This window comes from Mesoplodon bidens (assembly GCF_964165515.1).
Source record: "Mesoplodon bidens genome assembly, chromosome: 9".
Classification (NCBI taxonomy): domain Eukaryota; kingdom Metazoa; phylum Chordata; class Mammalia; order Artiodactyla; family Ziphiidae; genus Mesoplodon; species Mesoplodon bidens.
Window position 1 is genome coordinate 20452145 of NC_138166.1, and position 20141 is coordinate 20472285.

General features: G+C 53.0%; 1 protein-coding gene across 1 annotated transcript in view; it reads right to left on the bottom strand.

The window, feature by feature from the left end:
• Window positions 1-20141, bottom strand: part of CAMK2B (calcium/calmodulin dependent protein kinase II beta) — a 93681-nt gene that overhangs the window by 53690 nt on the left and 19850 nt on the right. Inside the window, exon 2 of the mRNA XM_081244256.1 lies at window positions 6758-6852. Within this exon, the coding sequence (XP_081100382.1) occupies window positions 6758-6852 (95 nt within the window). The remainder of the gene's footprint in view (window positions 1-6757; window positions 6853-20141) is intronic.

The window sequence follows — 20141 nt, forward strand, 5'->3', positions numbered from 1 at the left end:
ACCCTCTACAGCTCAATGGGGTGGGCACCGCTGTGGCCTGAGTTCACGGAGCATCGGTATCAGGCCCCCCAGCCCATGGGACTCAGGGTTCACAGAGGCAGCCGTGCCCCAGAAACAGACACACCCCAGAACCAGTGAACAGGGCCACAGAGCTGCCACATTCTCCTCCTCGTACGTGAGGCCACCAAGCACACGGAGGGGGTGTCCACCAGGACCCCTGCCCACACAGCCTGGTCTCCACCCCTTTTCTCCTCCTCTCCTGCCTTCACCCCAGTTTGGGGAAGTTTTGACTTAGCCTGTTTGAATAATGAATTAATGACAAAGACCTCTTCTCTCAACAACTCTGTTTGGCATTGCCTGATAAAACACAAAATGACCAGTTAAACCTGAATTTCAGGTAAGCAACAAGGTTTTTTGCATATAAATATGTCCCAAATTCAGATAATTTTCTAATACAAGTATGTCCCATGCAGTTTGGGACATATTTGTCTCCAAATATTTTTCACGGCTTATGTGATTCAAATTACTTCTAAATCTGGCCACCGCAGCCGGTTCCCTCATTGCTCCCCCATCCTCCCCCTGGCATGGGACTGGGGGGGTGCCCCCCGCCCACAGGGCCCCCCAACTTTCCCTCTTCCTCCCTCCCCACCTGCAGGTGGGCGCCCCCAACACAAAAACCCAAGTCCTGGCAACAGAACCCGGGAGGGATAGGTCTGTCCAGTTAAAGACTGACCCTGGGGCAAAGGAAGGGACCCTCCTACTCCACCCACCTTCCGGGTCCCTAGGAAGACCCCTCCCACTGCCCAGGGTCCCCTGGAGCCCCGATTCGAGAGCAGGGTCGACCAAAAGCTGGCTGGGGGTTTGGGACATACTTATTCTAAAAAAATATTGTTTATCTGAAATTGGGACATTATACAGTGAGGCCCTGACTCCGCCCCTGGGGCGCTGGGAGCTGCCAGGGAGGGGCAGGGGCGGGGCCGCGGAATAGGCGGGAGGGGTGCCCAGGCTGGGGAGGGGTGCCCGAGGCGGGAAGGGAGGGGAGGGGAGCCCAGCGCCTGCGGCGCATGCTCAGCCGACCCTGCAATGCGGTGCCGCGTCCTCCCGTAACCCAGTTCCGCGGATTCCCCGGCGCCCGTTATCCTCTGACTCGGTCGTCTTCCCGTTTGTGGGTCGCGGGGGGCTGACAGGGAAGCGGCAGCGCCGGCTGCAGCAGGAAAGCCCCCGGTTCCTGCTGGGCGAAGCCTTCCGGGCAGGTTTGGCCCGGGTGCAGGCTCAGCCCCAGAGCCCCTAGAGGCTAGACAGCTCCGCCCTGTCACAGCTCCGGTGCCCCCCAAGGCAGCAGGGGCCACACAGGCCCTGCGGAGGGGGTGGCCCCAGGTGAAGGTATCTGAGGGCAAACTGGGCATCAGCCTGGGGGCGGGAGGAGGCTCAGAAGTGAGCCGCAGATCTCATTGTCTGTGGCCTGTCTCCTCACCTGAGCCCCACCTATGAAATCAGCCTCCCACCTGTGAGGTCAGCACCACCTGTGAGGTCAGCTCCCCATCTGTAAGGTCAGCCCCCCACCTATGAAATCAGACCCCCACCTGTGAGATGAGGCCCCTACCTGTGAGGTCAGGCCCCCACCTGTGAGGTCAGCCCCCCACCTTTGAAATCAGACCCCCACCTGTGAGATGAGGCCCCTACCTGTGAGATCAGGCCCCTACTTGTGAGGTCAGCCTCCCACCTGTGAGGTCAGCCTCCCACCTTTGAAATCAGACCCCCACCTGTGAGATCAGGCCCCTACCTGTGAGGTCAGCCTCCCACCTGTGAGGTCAGCCCCACACCTGATCCACCCTGGGTCCTCCGCAGCTGGGTGAAATCTAGAGCCGCCCGTGTCCCAGGCTCTGCTCATTACGGCTGTGGGATCCTGAGCACGTCTCTGTTTCTGTGGGATTCGGTTTCCTCGTCTGTAGAATGGGGCGCCCACCACCGACCTCGTGAAAACTGCCACTGAGGGTCAGGACACAATAAATGCCTAAGCCCTCGCTCCTGTGCAGGGTCCTTCCCCCGAGTTCAGCCGCAGACCGGGGTCATTTCTGGGACACCTGCTCCCTGGACACTGGGGGCCAGTAAGTACTAATGGAGCTCAGTCCATGGGGCTCCCTCCAAAGGCCAACAAACCAGCCCCAAAGAACAGCCACTTGGTGCTGACAGTGAGCGAGGGGAGGGGGAGGGGGACGCCGGAACAACAGGAAATCTTTTTAAGACTCACGTGCCTGATGATCTCCTTATCCCCCCACCCCGTCAATTAATTTTCCTCTAACTGCTTTTGTTAACAGTCGTTTAATAATCTCTCATTATTCAGTACATTCACAGCCTCTGAATGTCTCACAGTCCTCTACTTAATTAAGTATTGAAATAAAAAAAATCTAACTCTTCCTGCCGTCAGCACAAGCTGAGTGTAATCCGCAGTGTCCTCGTGGCCCGAAGAACTGCCAGCTACCGGGTGGGACAGTGTTTCTGTGTCCAGCACCAGCGTCCTCCTCCTGCTTCTCTCTTTATCCCTGGAAGCCTTGAAGGACTAAGCCTGTCTCCTTAGCCCAGGAGTGGACACCCCCCCTGCAGGGCTGAGCGAGCCCACTCCACACTGCACTGAATATGAAGCCAGCACACGTAGGGCCTCCCCTCTTGCCTCTGGGTCCAGTCTCCACTTCCTCACCCTCCCTCTTTCTAGGGCACTTGCCTGGCATCCTCCTCCCCACCCACGGGCCGCTCCCCTCCACCCGTGCCTTCCAGGACAACAGGTGGGGCAAGCATCTCTGAAATGGCCTTTCTGGGAAGGGGACCAGTCTGGCGTCAGGCCTCTCTGCTGGGAGCATGTCGGACCCTGCAGAACACAGGTGCAGGCTGCACCTGGATCACCAGGATTCAGGGAGGAGCAGTGGGCTCCAGGCCGCCCCTCCCTGCTTCCTCACCACCCTCAGGCTTCACCATGGAGCTTCTCCTGAACTTGGACCTCCCAAATGCTCAGGTGTTCAGTGACCAGGGGCCTCCCCTGCAAACCCGACCCTGCAGCAAACCCTCTTCTAGACCTCACTCCACACAGCCCCTATCCCAACTTCACACCTGGGAGACTAACCTCACTCCAGCACAGACTACACATCTGCTCATTCAAAATCCATTCACTCAAAACATTCATTCATTCATTCAGAAACATGGAGAGCTCACCACCTGTCAGGGCCTGAGCAGGGTGTGGAAGACACAGTGGTGAATGAAACAGATGAAGTCCTGGCAGTCTCGTGGGAGAGACAGCCATAAAATAAAAACAGGGTGCTTAGGTCCCAGATTCCCACTGGAGGCTCAGGGGAAACCCCTCTGAGGAAGTTGCCACCAACAGGAGTTAAGCAGATACAAAGCTTAGGAAAAGCATTTCCAGAGAGAAGGCAGATGCAAAGGTCCTGGGGTGTACAGAACCAGAAAAGACCAAGTGCCTGAGCAGAGCTGCTGGGAGGGAAGGAGAAGACAGGGCCAAAGGCTGAGTGTCAGGCCAGGTGAGAACTTTGGGTTTTATGGAGCCAGCCCCCAAAGGCTGGTAAGGAGAGGGTGGGATGTTCCTACGTGTGTTTTCCCAGGCTCTGGGCCGGGAGCTGGGAAGGCCCAGAGATGAACCCACTGCATTTGCCCTCAAGGAGCAAGTGATCATTGAAGAAATGTCTAAGGTGACCGCTTCAGGACCTGGGGGGTTCCAAGCTAGATGGGAGGGCCCAGGGAGGCTTCCTGGAGGAGGAGTCCTGGAGCCTGCAGGCTGGGCAGGATAGTCTGGCAAGAAAGGGGGAAGAAGGCAGTGGGTGCCCTGGCAGCACCACACTCAGCCAGTTCCTTTCCAAGCACCTGAGTCCTTCTCTCACCCTCACAATGCCCCTCTGAGGTAGATATCAGATTTATCCCAATTTTACGGTTAGGGAAACTAAGGTACAGGGTGGCTAAGTAACATGGCCAGGGTCATACAGCGAGGTGGTCAGGGCCGTGCGGCGACGAGACCAAACCCAGCAGCCTGGCTGCCCCATTGCTGGCCCACACTCAGCGTAAAGATGAGGGTCGGGGACCCAAGACCCTCTCCCCTCACCCCTTCTGCTGCCCACTCAGCTCAGAAAGCCCCAAAAAGGGCTGGAGAGGGTCAGAAGATCCCTGGGCCCTGCACAGGGAGGTGGCCAGTTGTTTTTTGAATCCTTTTCCGTTACAGAAACATGCTGAACGCTATGGGTGACATGGTGGCCGGTCTAGGATCTGCTGCAAGATATATGGGCAGGGGTGGGAGATGGGGAGGGTTACAGACGAAAACAAAATTGCCTGGGAGCTGGAAAATGTTGTGTCGAAGCTGGGGCCTCCTCCTATCATTTTTTCTATATTTGGGGACGTTTGAAATTTTCCATAATAACGAGGTAATAAACAGGGGGAAAAAATGCCCAAGACCTCCACAGACCTGGGCAATGCAGGGGCCCAAGAGTAGAGGCAAAGCAGGGGGTGTCCTGGCTTCCCTGGCCTGGAAAATGGTCCCGAGGGAAGGTGACAACAGACAAGGGCTGGCTGCTTCGATTCCAGACCAGTCCTGGCTGACGGCGCTGCCTGCCGCCATCCAACCCAGGCTGCGCCCAGTCAGGAAGGAGCCTGAGGCCAGGCGCAGGACTGACGGAGCCCCAGGTCTGCACAGCTCTGCAGCGGCACCCTTAGCAGGGGTCTCCGGGGGCCCAGCCTCCAGGACTCAATGCAGAAAGCAGGCTGGCTCTCAGGAAGTGGGCAGCAGGCCCGCGACTTCAGGGGTGGAAGAAAGAGCAGGTTGTAATCGTGGAGCACGCAGGGAATTTCAGACTTCCACTGCTTTTGATCCTCACGATTTATAGAACACTTTGAGGGTATAAACAGGGGAGCGTGAGGTTCCTTGAAAGGAGCTGCGTGATTCCATGGAAACATACCCAGGTGGTTTTCTGCCTGAGTTTCACAAACTCCTATTCATCCTTCAAGACCCATCCAACCTCCCTGTTCGGTCCCCTGTGCTCCCACCCCTCGAATGGGGCTGTAGTGGCTTGTTTGGGTCTGTTTGCTCATCACCCCGTCCTCAGTGCTGGGCACTGACTGGGAGAGGCTAAAAAGCTGGTGGATGAGTGAGGGTGTCCCTCATTAGTCCACGGGACCTCTGAAGGCAGGCTCTCTCTCCTCCTGTGGCCTGGCACAAGCCTATGGAATGAAGCGGAATGTTCCTCCTGCTTTAGAAGCTCCACATATGCGGACACATCCCCCCGCAAACATCTGACACTGGTGGTTCAGCACTGCCGCCCACCCAGTGTCAGGGAACACGGAAGCTGCCCTGCATCTGGCGGCACCATGCATACAGCAAACGCTCGGTAAATATTAGCTTGTGCATTATTATTATGATCACAGTTTAGCTGCGGGATCTGAGCTTTCCCGACACAAATGCCCCAGGGCTGTCTGGCTCGCAGACTCTTGTCTCTGCGGGGCCCTGTGTCATCATCCTCATCACCCGAGCTCGACCAGCCCCTCGCCTAGGCTGGGACAGCAGCGCGCGCCCCTGGAAACACTCAGCCCTGAAGGCCTGGTACACAGCAGGTGCCCAAACAACACCTACACGCAGCACAGCGAACCGCACAGTGGGCTCAGCCGCCTGCCCACACAGGCCGCTGGGCTGGAAACTGCAGACCCTACAGACGGAGGCGTTCTCAGCACCAGCCTCGGGGAGGGATTCGGGCCAGGACTGCCTACAGTCAGGGCCTCTTTGCAGAGAAGGAGCCTCTCTGTTGGCTCAGATTTGTGTCTGGATGTTAAGTGGGGTCATGGGTGTGCCTGGAGGTGGGAGACCATCAGGCCAGGGGCTTAGCTCCCTCTGCCGGGGGGGGTCACCCAGCCCCTCCTGTCTGACCCTGGGGCTGGAGACCCGTAGGCTCCCCACAGCACAGGGGAAGGCAGTGGTGCTGCAACCCCACTGGGACGACCCACGCTGGAGGCCCCACCAGACCCCCTGCCTGGCTCCCGGCCCCCTGTCCCCTCGCTTCTGTGCTCTGACATCACCTGCTCAGGGCGGCACCTCCACCTCGGCCTTGTCGCCCCATGTCATCCCCTGACCCAACGTCCCGCCTCATCCCCACCACGTGCAACTCCACTGGATCCCACGAGGGCAGGGGTCTGTCCATCTGCCCAGAACGGGCCACCCTCCAGCAAGGGCTCTGGACGGTGCTGGATGGGGTGAGGCCACATGCCCGGGGCCAGCACCAAGCCCACCCCTGCAGACCCCCGAACCCTCCCCAGCATAGGCAGATGAGTCCCCACGTGCGGCCCTGTGTCCGGAAGACCGGCGGGGGCTGAGTTAGGAAACGTGCCGTTCATGCCGCCCCTAAAGCATTGCCCTGTCACCCCAAGTCTTCAGGTCACCGAGTCCCCCTCTGGCCCACAGTTCGTGGGCAGACGACCTTACCTGATCACTTCAGCCACGGGGCCGCACGCCTCTCCCCGTCCAGCCCTGGGGAGGTGAGGCAGGGGCTCCGCGAGCCCTCAAACCAGACCGACAGTGCAATTCCAGATGTGAGGCTGTGCAGGTGCCTCTCCCTCCCGGCCCCATTTGGCCATGGGCACCGTTCACGTCCCACTGCGGCCACGAATCCCGCTCCATCGGTGACCCCCCGTGAGCCACGGGCCGAGCCCAATCTCTCAGGACGGGCTCCAGCCCCGGCCCCCGCCCACGCCAGCCAGCGCAGCCATTCCCTACCTCTGGCGGATAGCTTCTTGGTGTTGATGATCTTGGCTGCATACTCATGGCCAGTGCAGAGCTTGACACAGCGTCGGACCACAGAGAAAGCCCCCCTGGGGGAGAAATGGGAAACAGAGGCAGGGAGCCGATTAATCCCCCTGTGAACACCCAGCACCCGGTCATGAGGCCCAGCCTCTGTGTGAGGAAGGGGCGCCCCTCCCCCAAACGACACCCAGCCCACCCCGCCCAGTGCCAGCCCGGCAGGGGCCCCTTTCCTGGCAGCTGGCAGAGCCCAGCCGACTGGCACATCCAGCTCCTGCGAGACCCCCCGCCTGGGCATCCTCATGGGGCAGCTGGACCGAAGGCCTCTAAGCGAGCATCCTCCCTCACTCTACGCCCAGGCCTATGAGACCCAGCGAGTCCTCCCAGAGCAGTGAACCCTGGCCCAGCTCCAGACAGCGGAATAGATTGGTGCAGCCTGCGGGGACTCTGTGAAGGTTCTGGAGGGAGGGAGAAGCATCGCATAATTAAGCTGCAAAGCTGGAGGCCAAGGCCCCCTCCCTCGGATCCTCCACCAACACTGCCCCGAGTTACAGCAGAGGCTGCAGAGTCCCAGAGCAGAGGAGACATTTACACGCCCACAGCATCAGTGCTTCTGAGAGGAGAGGGGACCAGCCTGGAGAGCCAAGAGAAGGGAACCCAGGAAAGTGGGTGACCACTGCCAAGGCCATCGAGACGTCCTACATGTGGCCCCAAAACAGTGACCCTTGAGAGGAGGAAGTTTTGCAGGAGGCGGCACGGCAAGCCAGAGCCCAGAGAACAGGCCCGTGTGGGTCCAGGGCAGGCGTGGGGCACAGGCCGGAGGGAGCCTGGGGCCCGTCAGAAGGTCCTCCGTGGTATTCAACTTGTCACCACCGTCAGTTTAATTTGATTTGAGATCATCTTCGAAGATCAGACCCAGCATGTATGATACACAGCCGGAACGGGAAATGTCTCCAGAAGGGTCCAGACTGGAGGTCGCCAGGGAGAGGTGGGCACAAAGGCCACAGGTGGCTGAGCACATGGGGCCAGGGGGGCTGGGGACACCCATGACCACAGGCCCCTCCCCCGCCTTCCCTCCCCAGAGGCCCTGCAGGCACAGCCTCCATCGGAACACAGCCTCCCCCCAACCCCCCTCATAACCCCACCCAGAGCCCTACTGCCCACGCAGCCTGAAAAGCCCACCAGCTGCCCGAACCCCGACTCTGGGCCACAGGAAAGCAGCATCTTAAACAGAGAACGCTTTTTTGCTCTAATCCTGTTTGAGATCAAAACTCATTAAGACAGACTCTTCACTTCCTTGGAAAATAAATAAATATTACACTAAATCTATTTGAACATTTTCTTAATGACCCAGGTCTTCATGATCACTAGCTGTGCTCAGAGTTATATCTTTGCTTTTCCAAAATCTGCCAGGGAACTGGGCAGCGGCTGCCTCTGCGGGACAAGGAGCCAGGGGTCGGGCGGGGGGCACACAATTCACTCTACATCCTCTGTCTTGTGTGATTTTCTCACTACGTGCATGGGTTACATTCTCAAAATATTCTTTTTTTAAATTTTATTTTAAGAAAAAAAACATTAAGAAAGGATTTTTTTTTTTTTTTTTGACCGGTGAGACTAGCTTGGGAGAGAGCGTGGTGAGGGGGAAAGGCCACAGGCTTCGAGCAGGTCTGGGTTCAAGTCCTGCTCTGCATCGGGTTGCACCCTCTGAGCCTCAGTTTCCCCATCCATCTAAGGAGCAGGAAAGGCTCACAGAGCCACTGCGAGGGCTGAGCAAGGCTCCCACGTGGCTGTCTGCCCGAGGCTGCATTGGCCTCATCCTCACCAGCCCAGCCCACCGCTGGTCTTCGAATCTGCTTCCTGCCCAGGAGGACGGAGGGTATCACACGTACAGGGCTGAGCCACCACCCTTTGTGCTCTGGCCCCCAAAGGGCACGGACAACCAAGCACTGGCTCACAAGCCTCCTTGGGATGGAGCTTCCTATGCCAGAATCCGACCCCACGATGCTGGAAGTTCCCAAACAGCCAGAGGGCTGCTTTCAGCATGGTGGGTGCCAGGCGAGGCACCAAGGGGCCCTAAGGTGAGCGCATCCCTGGAGGGGGAAGGGACCCACACAGCCTGTCCACCGGCTGCTGCCCAGCCAGGGTAAGTACAGGACTAAGCGACAGGGAGCCAGGAATCCTCCCTGGCGCACGGCAGGATGCGCACAAATAAAGTGAATGAGAGCCGACAGCCAGATGGACGATCCTGGACAGGCTGCCCCACTGCCCCACATCTTCCAGTTCAGACCCTGCTCTCTCCTCCGTAGAAGGCTCTGGGTTGGTGATGAGGGCAGTGCCAAGCGGGTAGGAGCCAGACGCTGGAGGAAACCAGGAAGGCGGCCGGCACAGCCCCCGGCATCCAGCAAGTGCTCAACAATGGTGCTCATAAGTAGCATCCAGGCTGGCACAGGGCCTGCTCTTGGACACGGGCCTTCCTCTCCTGGAGTCCTGCCTGCCAGGTGCGGGGGAGGGCACCTCTGGAAGCCCCTCTGGGGTAGGGCTTCTCCTGCCCCTACTGCCCGGCCTGAAGAGAAGTTCTAGAAAGAGCTGCCCGACCCCCGGGCCCGGCCACCCCACCCTGGTCTGCCACGGGGCACCTGCACTCCAATGCCTGTCAGCTATGAGGGGGAACCTGGGCCGGCCTGGGGTGAGGCTGTGCCAGGCCCCTGGGGAGCCCTCAAGAGTTCGGTCTCCCAGCTGAAGATAAGTGGAAGTTGCCAGGAAAGCTTGGCCAGGCGCCTGGGGAAGCTCACGAGTTAGAGGGCTCTCCGTGACTTAACTACCCAGAGGGAGAATGCAGGGAAGAGGCTCTGCCCCCGATGACCACCACCCCTCAGGCAGCCCCTCGGCTCCCCTCTTCCATCCTTGAAGCCAGCCCCTCGGTCACCACCATCCCCCAGTCTCCTCCCACCCCCACCCCAGGCATCTGCCCCCTTCCTGGTCGCTCTGCTAGTTAGTCGAGGCCGATCACAAGGAAGCCCCCCAGAAGTGCCAGCGTGCCAAAAAGCATGTGCCGTGCGGGCCATGGGCTGGGGGCCCCCGACACCTTGAACATCACAGACAACAGTGAGGCCAGCAACCACCCTCCCTCAGTGCTCACAGCATCTGCCCCCCGGAAACTTACAGTCATTGAGACGACAACACGGACAAAGGGCCCGGGTTCGTATCCTAAGCGCATCCCCACTGCCACAAGGCAAACTCCTCTGCATCCTTCAAGACTCAATTCAGCACCTCCTCTCGGAAATCTTTCCCAGCTCCCACAGGAAGTCAGGTTGGTCTCCCCTGGACGCTGGACGCTGCGCGTGTCTCGGCTCACTTTGCCCACTTTATTATAATTATTCATCTGTCCGTTTCTGGCCCTACACTGTGGCTCTCCCCATGCAGTCGGGATGCTGGGGTCAGGCATAGTGTCCAGACTGTGATAAGAGAGTAAGGACTGACCTACAAGCACCACAAGTCGACTGTGGAGAGTGGAGATGCTGGACCTCAGCACGTGTCAGGCCAGCGGGACAAGAAGGGGCAGCGTTCTGGAAGGACAGGGAGAGCCCGGGATGGGGCAGACCCTGGACCGCAGGCCAGCAGGAGAGGGTCACCTCCCGAGGCTTCCCTGGATGAGTGGGAGCATCTGTAGGTGGGGGGACGTCTCCTATGGAGCGGAGGCCATGGAGCCCCTGATCGAAGCAGAAGGCTCCCCACCGTACCCACAGGTAGACTGGGATGAAGATGCAGGAGCACACACAGACAGGGCGGACAGTGGACTGCAGCTGGGTGGGACCTGCCTGCCCTGCCCGACACTCCGACCGTCCGCGAATGGCGTGGCGGGTGGTGGCCGGCTGCAGGGTCAGGAAGGCCACCTGGAGCAAGGCCACCCAGTGCAGCTTGCGGGGGAGAAGCCAGGAAGGTGGGGGTCTGGGTGCAGGTGAAGGTCAGGGAGGGTGAGGGTGAAGGTCTGGGTGTGGGTGAAGGTGCCTGGGAAGGGGGTGCGCCTGGTGGGAGGACCCCCTGAACCTCGAGGTCACCACGCGATGCCCGGTGTGGCACGTACTGCTGCGCTCGGGTTTAGAGTGATCTGAATAACGTGCTCAGAGGAGGAGGCTCCCGGGCACCAAGCATGTCATGGGGCTTTTTAAAATCAGGTAAAGCCAATGAAAGGAAGCAAACACTCTTTCGGTCCTTGCCGGCTGGCGGATCAGAAAGCTCTCTGCTGTGTGCTGTGGGACCACAACACCAGACAGGCCGGCCAGAGAGAGGGGGAAGTTAACCCCAGAGCTGCCTGGGGTCTGGTCTGATGCAGGTGGGCGTCCAGCACTGCTGTGGCCGCGTGGACCCACGGTGGCACTCGAGGGTCAGTCTCTCGCCAGCGAAGGGGGTGACTGGCCCCTGCACACTGGGCAGACACAGTGAGCCAGCCAGTGGCTCCCCGTCCAACCTGTGGCCATGCCTCTGAGCTGCCCCCATGCCCGCCCAGCCGCCCGCCCGCTGCCACCTGGAACTTGCCCCTGACATTGATTACCTGCAGCCCCCATGGAGGCCCCCACTACGCCTGCTTTGGGTACCTGCTCCCCCCCTGCTCTGTTGGTCGAGCCCGGCTGCCCAGCCTGCCCTCTGCCCGCTGCCCGCTGAGCCAAGCTGGTGTTGGTGGGAGAGGCTGAAGGGGCGGGAGGGTCCGGTCTCGCCCTGTCCCCACGGTGGGGACTGCAGAATAGAACACGGAAGCGTTGACCATGGATGCTGCTCTCGGGACCCTGCATCCGGGGCCTGGGGCTGCAGGGCTTCCTCACGATCGTCACAGGCAGCACGTGCAAAGGCCCTGGCACGGAGTGGGCGTCAGAATCATGTAACCTGGGGAGCCCCTACCTCTGCTTCTCAGCGGCCACTCTGTGCTTCCACTGCATCCCTCCCAGTAGACATTCCAGGGACGTGGCAGCTCCTGTCTCCACCGCCCCCATCCCTGGCTCCAGCCCTGCACCCAACTCCGGCTCTCTCCACCCAGTCCCGGCCTTGCAGGCACCTGCCTGCCTGCCACCAGGGCTGCGAGCTGTTTGCACAGCCCAGCGGCAGGCACACCCGGTGGCCAAACAACCCGGGAGATCCCGTCCACACTCTGCTAACTCAGGTGCTCGGGAAGCGGGAATTCCTGATGGCCAGCCAGAGGCAAGGGCCCACGGCTTGGACCCGTCCACAGCCTTCTTAACTTTTACAGCCCAAAGCAGCCAGGAGTCCTGAGGGAAAGGAAAGGACCAAAGCCTTGTTTATCTGTTTTGTAAAGCCTCCCACACAGGTTGAGCGCAGGGGTGCCCGCTCAGTGAAAACAGCCCTCCTGGCCCCCGACTCCCCAGGCAGATCCACACAAGAAGATCTTTCTGGAACAGGCTGAGCAGGCAGCAGAGGCACTTGGCTGGTCCAACAGTTTTAGTTATCGCGTTAATTAACACATGGATGTCCTGAACCAGCCTGAGGCCGTGTACGTCCATTCTGCCCAGCCTGGGCCGCCCCAAGTGAGCTCGGCTGAGGAGGGTCTGGGCCAGCGCTTGGGGGCGGGGAGGGCGGGTAGCGGGGAGGACAGCCCAGCAGACACGCTCACTCACCACACCAGGCCCTTCGCTTGCTTGGATTTGTGGATTTAAACTACATCAAGCTGCTGCTTATTTGTGTGTTAGCCAAAAAATTTTTTTCTACCTTCGATAAAACGACGGGGGAGGTCCCTTTATATTTTTAATCTGGACCTATTTGGTAGAAAATAGGAACTTCTACATGAGGTTGTTGTGGGGGTTTTTTCCTGCTTATAATAACAATTTAAAAAACAGAATCCCTGCTCGCAGCAGAAACGGAGTAAACAAGTGGTTTCAATAGAGCGAGTCAAAGCCGCCTCCATCTCTGTAACCCATTGCTGGCGTCCCACGATGTTCTGATGTGTCTCCAATGAGGTCTACACCACAGGAAGGCTTTCCTCTTCAACACTCAGGAGCCTCTTGCTGTTTCTATTCCGCTTTTCCTTCTCACTACTTCCCCAGCCTGTGAACGACTCTTCCACGGCACGATCTGGCAGCTACATGCTTGCTTCACTGGTGGATGCCATCCGGGGACACCAGGAGGGTATGGGACCCTCTCCGGGCTCCCCGGCCTCGGGGTTAGAGCCGGTGAGGAGAGTGTACTGGCTCCGAGGGGATTTGGGCAAGCACGTGCCATGATGGGCAGGAGTATGAGGTCCCAATACAAGAGCGATGTCCAGAGCGCAGGCCCATGAGGGCTGCCCAGCATCCACCAACAGGACGGCACACAGAGCTCAGGGGACCGTGTCCTACTCCTGCCCAGGACCCAGAACGTCCTGGGTTCCAGAACAGGGCCTGAAGTAGACAGACTGGAGACCGACACTGGACAACATTTAATCCCTGTGGTCTCTGCAGCATCCTGGCATGCCTTTTATCAGCGCGTGAGTTCCTGCTTTGTGTTTGGCCTTTTATATTTAACATCACTTCACGTGCAATTCCCACTCTCTGACCTAGATCGCATACTTGTCATCTTCACCGTAGAGAACGTTCCTTCCATGGGTAGCGGAGTGCTTCCCTGATTGGCAGGCATTTGGGGTGTTTCCAATTTCCCTGCTTGTAAATGCCTGCTGTAAACATCTCGGTTATTTCTGTAGAGTTTATTTCCAAAGGCACAATCGCTGGGTGATTTACAACCACACCAGCGATGAAAACGCCACCTCTTGCCACTTCCCCAAAGTCCGACCCGGGCCTTTCCAAGGTCCTTCCTTGGAATTCTGGCAGCTCCCTGGCCCCGACCTCTGAGCCTGGGCCAGAAATTCAAGTCATAAGTCATCCATGCTGTGCTAGGGTACTGGGGCCACCACAACACAGTACATGGGCTGGGCAGCTGAAACAACAGAGATCGTCCCACAGTTCTGGAGGCCAGAAGTCCAAGACCAACATGCTGGCAGGGTCGGTTCCTTCTGAGGCTGTGAGGGAGACACTGTCCCAGGCCTCTCTCCAGCTTCTGGGATTTTGCTGGTGATCCCTGGGGCTCCTTGGCTTGTAGAAGCATCACCCCCATCTCTGCCTTCATGTTCACATGGCATTCTCCCTGTGTGTCTCTGCCCGAATTTCTCCTTTTCATAAGGACAAGTCCTACTGGATGAGGGCCCACCCTCCACCTCAGCTCAACTAATTACGTCTATGACAACCTTATTTCCAGATGAGGTCGTATTCTGAGGTATGGGGGTTAGGAGTCCACATCTGAATTTTGAGGAGACACAATTCAACCCATAGCACATGCTGACCCCCAACTCTGCCTTATGGAGTCTGCCACTGTGTGTACCAATCAAACATTTTCCAAATGACCATCATCAAATATTAGCTCCACAGGATGCTCACAGATGTTAAGGTACAAAGGGGGTTCTGTGGGCAAAAACGTTTAGAAACCAGTAAGTTAAAATGTTTTCCTTCCTTCCCTCCTTCCCTCCTTCTTTCCTTCCTTTTTTACTGCAGGACTTCCCAGGGCCTTTAACATGGCCTTCATCTGTACTGTGAACTTCCAACCAGTGAGTATGAGGTACAGCCTTTCCCTAACTTCTTTGACCAGAGAAATCCTTTTTTTTTTTTTTTTGTCTTCATTGTTTTATTTTTTTTGACAGCTTTATTGGAGTATAATTACTTTACAATGGTGTGTTAGTTTCTGCTGTATAGCAAAGTGAATCAGCTATTCGTATACAAATATCCTCATATCTCCTCCCTCTTGTGTCTCCCTCCCACCCTCCCCATCTAAACCCTCTAGCTGGTCACAAAGTACGGAGCTGATCTCCCTGTGCTATGCAGCTGCTTCCCACTAGCTATCTATTTTACATTTGGTAGTGTCTATATGTCCATGCCACTCTCTCACTTTGTCCCAGCTTACCCTTCCCCCTCCCCGTGTCCTCAAGTCCAGAGAAATCTTTACCCAAAGAAGTCTCAATTGGGCCAAGAGTGGCGGACAGGGAGGGCTTCTAGTCTAAGGGCTCAACACCGAATGCATCCATCAACAAAGAAACAAATGGCCAGGGTGGGACAGAAATGCCACCTGAGGACACCCACCCAAACACAAGAACAGCAGTGCTGCCCATGGAGTCTGTCGGTGCATCTCAGATGGAGAAAACCCCAGCGTGGCCCCCTCTTCTCCCTGCCTGCCCCTTGGAACAGGGCACCCAGGCCATGGCGGCTGCTCCTCCCATCGGAAGCCCCCTCCCCACCCACGCGGCATCAAGGTCCCCCCACTGCCCTCCTCCCAGACACCCTGGGGCGCAGGGCTTCATCTGGAAGAGCCAAGAACGTCAACTCAGAGAGAACGTTTTCTTACATTTCTGACAGTGCTGAGAGCAGAGGGAACGCTCGTGAGCAGAGTGGGGAGCCATGTCGTGACCACGTAAGGCTTATGACAAAATGTACCCTACATCCTAATGAGATTTAGATATAAATGACCACAAAGGGTAATCCTTTCACATTTCTCATGCGCTCATGTCCCCATTGTTACTTTATACAGTCACGTCAAGTCTGTGAGTCCTACACAGGTAAGAACAGCCTGACTCTGATGCTTGTCCGTGACACTGTGTTGCTGTTAAACCTCTTGGGGCCTCACACCTCACACGGTCACCTTAGTACTGCCCAGACCCACCACCCCTCCCCGCCATAGCGGGGTCCCGAGTCCCCGTTCCACTGGGTACAGACATCCTTGAGAAGCTTCCTGGAGGGCTCAAGGCAGCAAAGCCAACAGGAACAAGAGGGTGGGCACTAGCCCAGGGGACACAGTGGGATCTGAAGGAAGTGGGACTCAATGGGATTACTGAGTGGGTACAGAGTTATTGTTTGGGGTGATGAAAAATTCTGAAAACGGATATTGGTGACGGTTACACAACACTGTGAATATACTTGATGGCACTAAACTCTACATTTAACAGTGGTTAAAATGGTCAATTTTATGTTATGTATATTTTACCACAATGAAAAAAAAGTCAAAGGATGGAGAAAGATATACCATATCGATCTCAGACAGAGCAGACTTGAGTAAGGAAAGTTACCAGGGACAAAGAGGGATTTCACATCATGATAAGGCGGTCATTTCTCTAAGACATAACAATCCTTAGCATGTATACCCCCAGCAGCAGAATGACAAACGACATGAGGCAAAGCTGAAAGACCTGTAAGGAAAAGTAGGTGAATCCACTAGTACACTTGGAAACTCCAGCACCCCTCTGTCAGAAATGCACAGACCCAGCAGGCAGAAATTTGGGAAGGACACAGTTAAACTGAAAAGCACCGTCTATCAACTGGATGTAATTAACATCTAGAGACGACTTCATCCAGCAACAGCAGAACACACATTCTTCTCAAGCTCACGTGAACTTTCACTAAGATAGAGCACATTCTGGGCCATAAAACACCCTTAACGAATTTATAATAAAAGAAATAATACAAAGTATGCTCTCAGATCACAGTGGAGTTAAACTGGAAATGAAAAACGAAGAGGTAGCTGGAAAACCCCAAAATACATGGGGATTAAACAATATACTTCCAAATAACACAAGAGTCAAAGAAGAAATCTCAACAGTATCACCTCTTGGGTAAGGAGGCTAATGATAGAGGGATATGAATCGGGAAGAGGTCAGTGGGTCAAGTTTACCTTCTTGTCCTGGGTTTTTAGGTGCAGGGGTGTTTCACATTATTTTTTAAATGGAAAATCTTCTATGTGTAATATTTTACAATTTACAAACATTTAAGAATAAAAACTATGGAATAAATTACACAGTAACATAAAAAAAGAAGAAGAAATCTCGAAAGAAAATTTCAAACATTTTAACAAAGTGAAAATGAAAATAAAACTTATCAAAATTGTGGAACGCAGTAAAAAAAAGTGCTTAGAAAAAAATTATACCATTGAATGCATAGATTAGGAAAGAAGATTTTAAAATCAATAACCTAAGTTTCTACCTTAGGTGACTAGAAATAAGAAGAGCAAATTAAATGCAAAGTAAGCAGAAGAAAAGACACAATAAAAGTTAGAGCAGAAATAAATGACATTGAAAACAGGAAATCAACAGAGAAAAATCAATGAAACCAAAAGCTGTTCTTTGAAACGATCCATAAAGTTGACAAGCCTTTAGCCAGGCTAAGATAACAAGAGAAAGGACACAAACATCAGAAATGAAAGAGGGGCCATCACTACTGATCCCTTGGAAATTAAAAGGATAATAAAGAAATACTATGAACAACTCTATGTCCACAAACTTGATGAAACCTAGATGAAACGGACCAATTCCTTGAAAGACACAATTTGCCAAAACTCTCACAAGAAGAAATAGACCAGAACAACAAATACTGTATTACATCATTTATGTGTGGAATCTAAAAAATAAAACAAACAAATGAATATAACAAAACAGATTTGCAGATATAGAGAACAAGCTAGTGGTTACCAGTGGAGAGAAGGAAGGGGGAGGGGCAAGAGAAGGGTAGGGGATAACAAACTACTGTTTATAAAATGGATAAATTACAAGGATATATTGTACAGCGCAGGGAATTCAGGGAATATAGCCAATATTTTATAAGAACTTTAAATGGAGTATAATCTGTAAAAATTCTGAATCGTTATATTGTACACCTAGAACTAATATAATATTGGAGATTAACTATACCTCAATTTTAAAAAGAAAAAAAAATAGACCTATATCTATTAAAGAAGTTGAATCAATAATAACATTACAAGAAAACTACAGATCAATATTTCTCACAAACATAGATGCAAAAACCCTCAACAAAATATTAGCAAATTAAATCCACCAATGTATAAATAGAATTATACACCATGACCAAGTAGGATTTATCCCAGTTGTGCAAGCCTGGCTGGTTCAACATTTGAAAACCAATTAATGTAATGCATCACATCAACTGACTTAAAAAGAAAATCACATGATCATATTAATAGATGCAGAAAAAGCATCTGACAAAATCCAACACCCATTTATAATAAAAACTCTCAGCAAACTAGGAATAGAGGGGAACTTTCTCAACTTGATAAAGAGCATTGTATTAGTCAACTCAGGCTGATAACAAAATATTATAGACCAGGTGGCTTAAACAAGAGAAATTTATTTATTTTCTCATAGTTCTGGAGGTTGCAAGTCCAAGATCAAGGTCCGGCAGGGTTTGGTTTCTTATGTGAGCTCTCTTCTCTTGACTTGTAGGTGGCCACCATCTTGCTGTGTGCTAACTTGGCCTTTCCTCAGTGGGTACGTATGCAGAAAGAGCAAAGTGTCTGGTGTCTCTTCCTATAAGGACACTAATCCTACCAGATCAGAGCCCCACCATTATGACCTCTTTTAACCGTAATTACCTCCTAAATAACCAATCTCTAAATACAGTCACATGGGGGTAGGGCTTCAACCTATGAATTTGGGGGGCACACAATTCAGTCTGCAGCAAGCATTTACAAAAAAACTACAACTAACATCATATTTTTGGTGAGAAAGTAGGTGCTTTTCCTCTAAGTTCAGAAACAAGGCAAGAATGTCCCTTCTCACCACTCTTTTTCAACATCATACTGGAAGTCTCAGCTAACGCAGTAAGACAAGAAAAGGAAATAAAAGGTATACAGACTGGAAAGGAAAATATAAAACTGTCTTTCTTCCCAGATGATATGATTTTCTATGTAGAAAATCCCCAAAGAATTGACCAAAGAACTCCTGGAACTAATAAATGATTATAGCAAGGTTGAAGGATACAAGATTAATATACAAAACTCAATTTCTTTTCTATATATCAGCAATGAGTGAGTGGAATTTGAAAGTAAAAACACAATACTATTTACATTAGCACCAAAAAATGAAACACTTAGGTTTAAATCAACAAAATATGTACAAGGTCTATACTGATGAATGAAATCAAAGAAGAACTAAATAAATGGAGAGATATCCCATGCATGAATAGGAAGACTTGATATTGTCACAATATCTGTTCTTTCCAAGTTGATCTATACATTCAATGTAATCCTAATCAGAATCCCAGCAAGATATTTTACGGCTATCGACAAACTGATTCTAAAGTTTATACAGAGAGGCAAAAATTGCTTCTCGGCCTTTTGGCTAAGATCAAGTGTAGCAGACAGAGAGGCAAAAGACCCATAATGCCCAACACAATATTGTTGAGAAGAACAAAGTTAGAGGATTGACACTACCCGACTTCAAGACTATAAAGCTACGATAATCAAGACAGTGTGGTTTGGTAAAAGACTAGACAACAGATCAATGCAACAGAATAGAGAGCCCAGAAATAGGCCCACACAAATAGTCAACCAATTTTTGACAAAGGAATAAAGGCAATTCAAGGAAGAAAAGATTGTCTTTTCAAAAAATGGTGCTTGCTATGGACTGAACGTTTGTGTCCATGCCCACCCCCGGGCCCCCACCACCAAGTTCATATGTTGAAATCCTAACCCCAACTGGACAGTATTAAGAGGTGAGGCCTTTGGGAGGTGATTAGGTCATGAGAGCAGAGCCTTCATTAACAAGACTGATGCTTTATAAAAAAGACCCCAGATAAATCTTTCCACCCCTTCTGACATGTGAGGACACAGGGGAAAGATGACCATCTAGGAAGCAGGTCTCACCAGACCCTGAATCTGCCAGAGCCATGATCTTGGACTTGAAGTTCTGAGAACTGTGAGAAACAAATATTTGTTGTTTATAAGCCACCCAGTTTATGGTATTTTGGCTATAGCAGCCTGAACAGTCTAAGACAGTATTGGAACTACTGGACATCCAGATGCCAAAAAATGAATCTAGACACAGACCTTACACCTTTCACAAAAATTAACTCAGAATGGATCATAGACCTAAATGTAAGATGCAAAACTATAAAACTCCTAGAAGGTATCACAGGAGAAAATTTAGGTGACCTTGGGTTTGGCAATGACTTTTTCAGATACAACACCAAAAGCATGATCCATGAAAGAAAGAATTGATAAGCTGGGCTTCATTAGAATAAAAAACTTCTGCTCTGTGAAAAATGGGGTAAGCAAATGAGAAGACAGGCCACAGATAGGAGAAAATATTTTCAAAACACATATCTGATTAAGGACTTGTATCCAAAATATACAAAGAACTCTTAAAATGCAACAATAATAAAAAGCACAACCAAACAACCTGATTAAAAATAGGCCAAAGACCTTAACAGACACCTCACCATGGAAGGTATACAGATGGCAAATAATCATATGACAAGATGCTCCTTATCGTATGTCATCGAATCCAAATTAAAACAACGAGATACCTCCGCAGCCCTATTAGAACGGA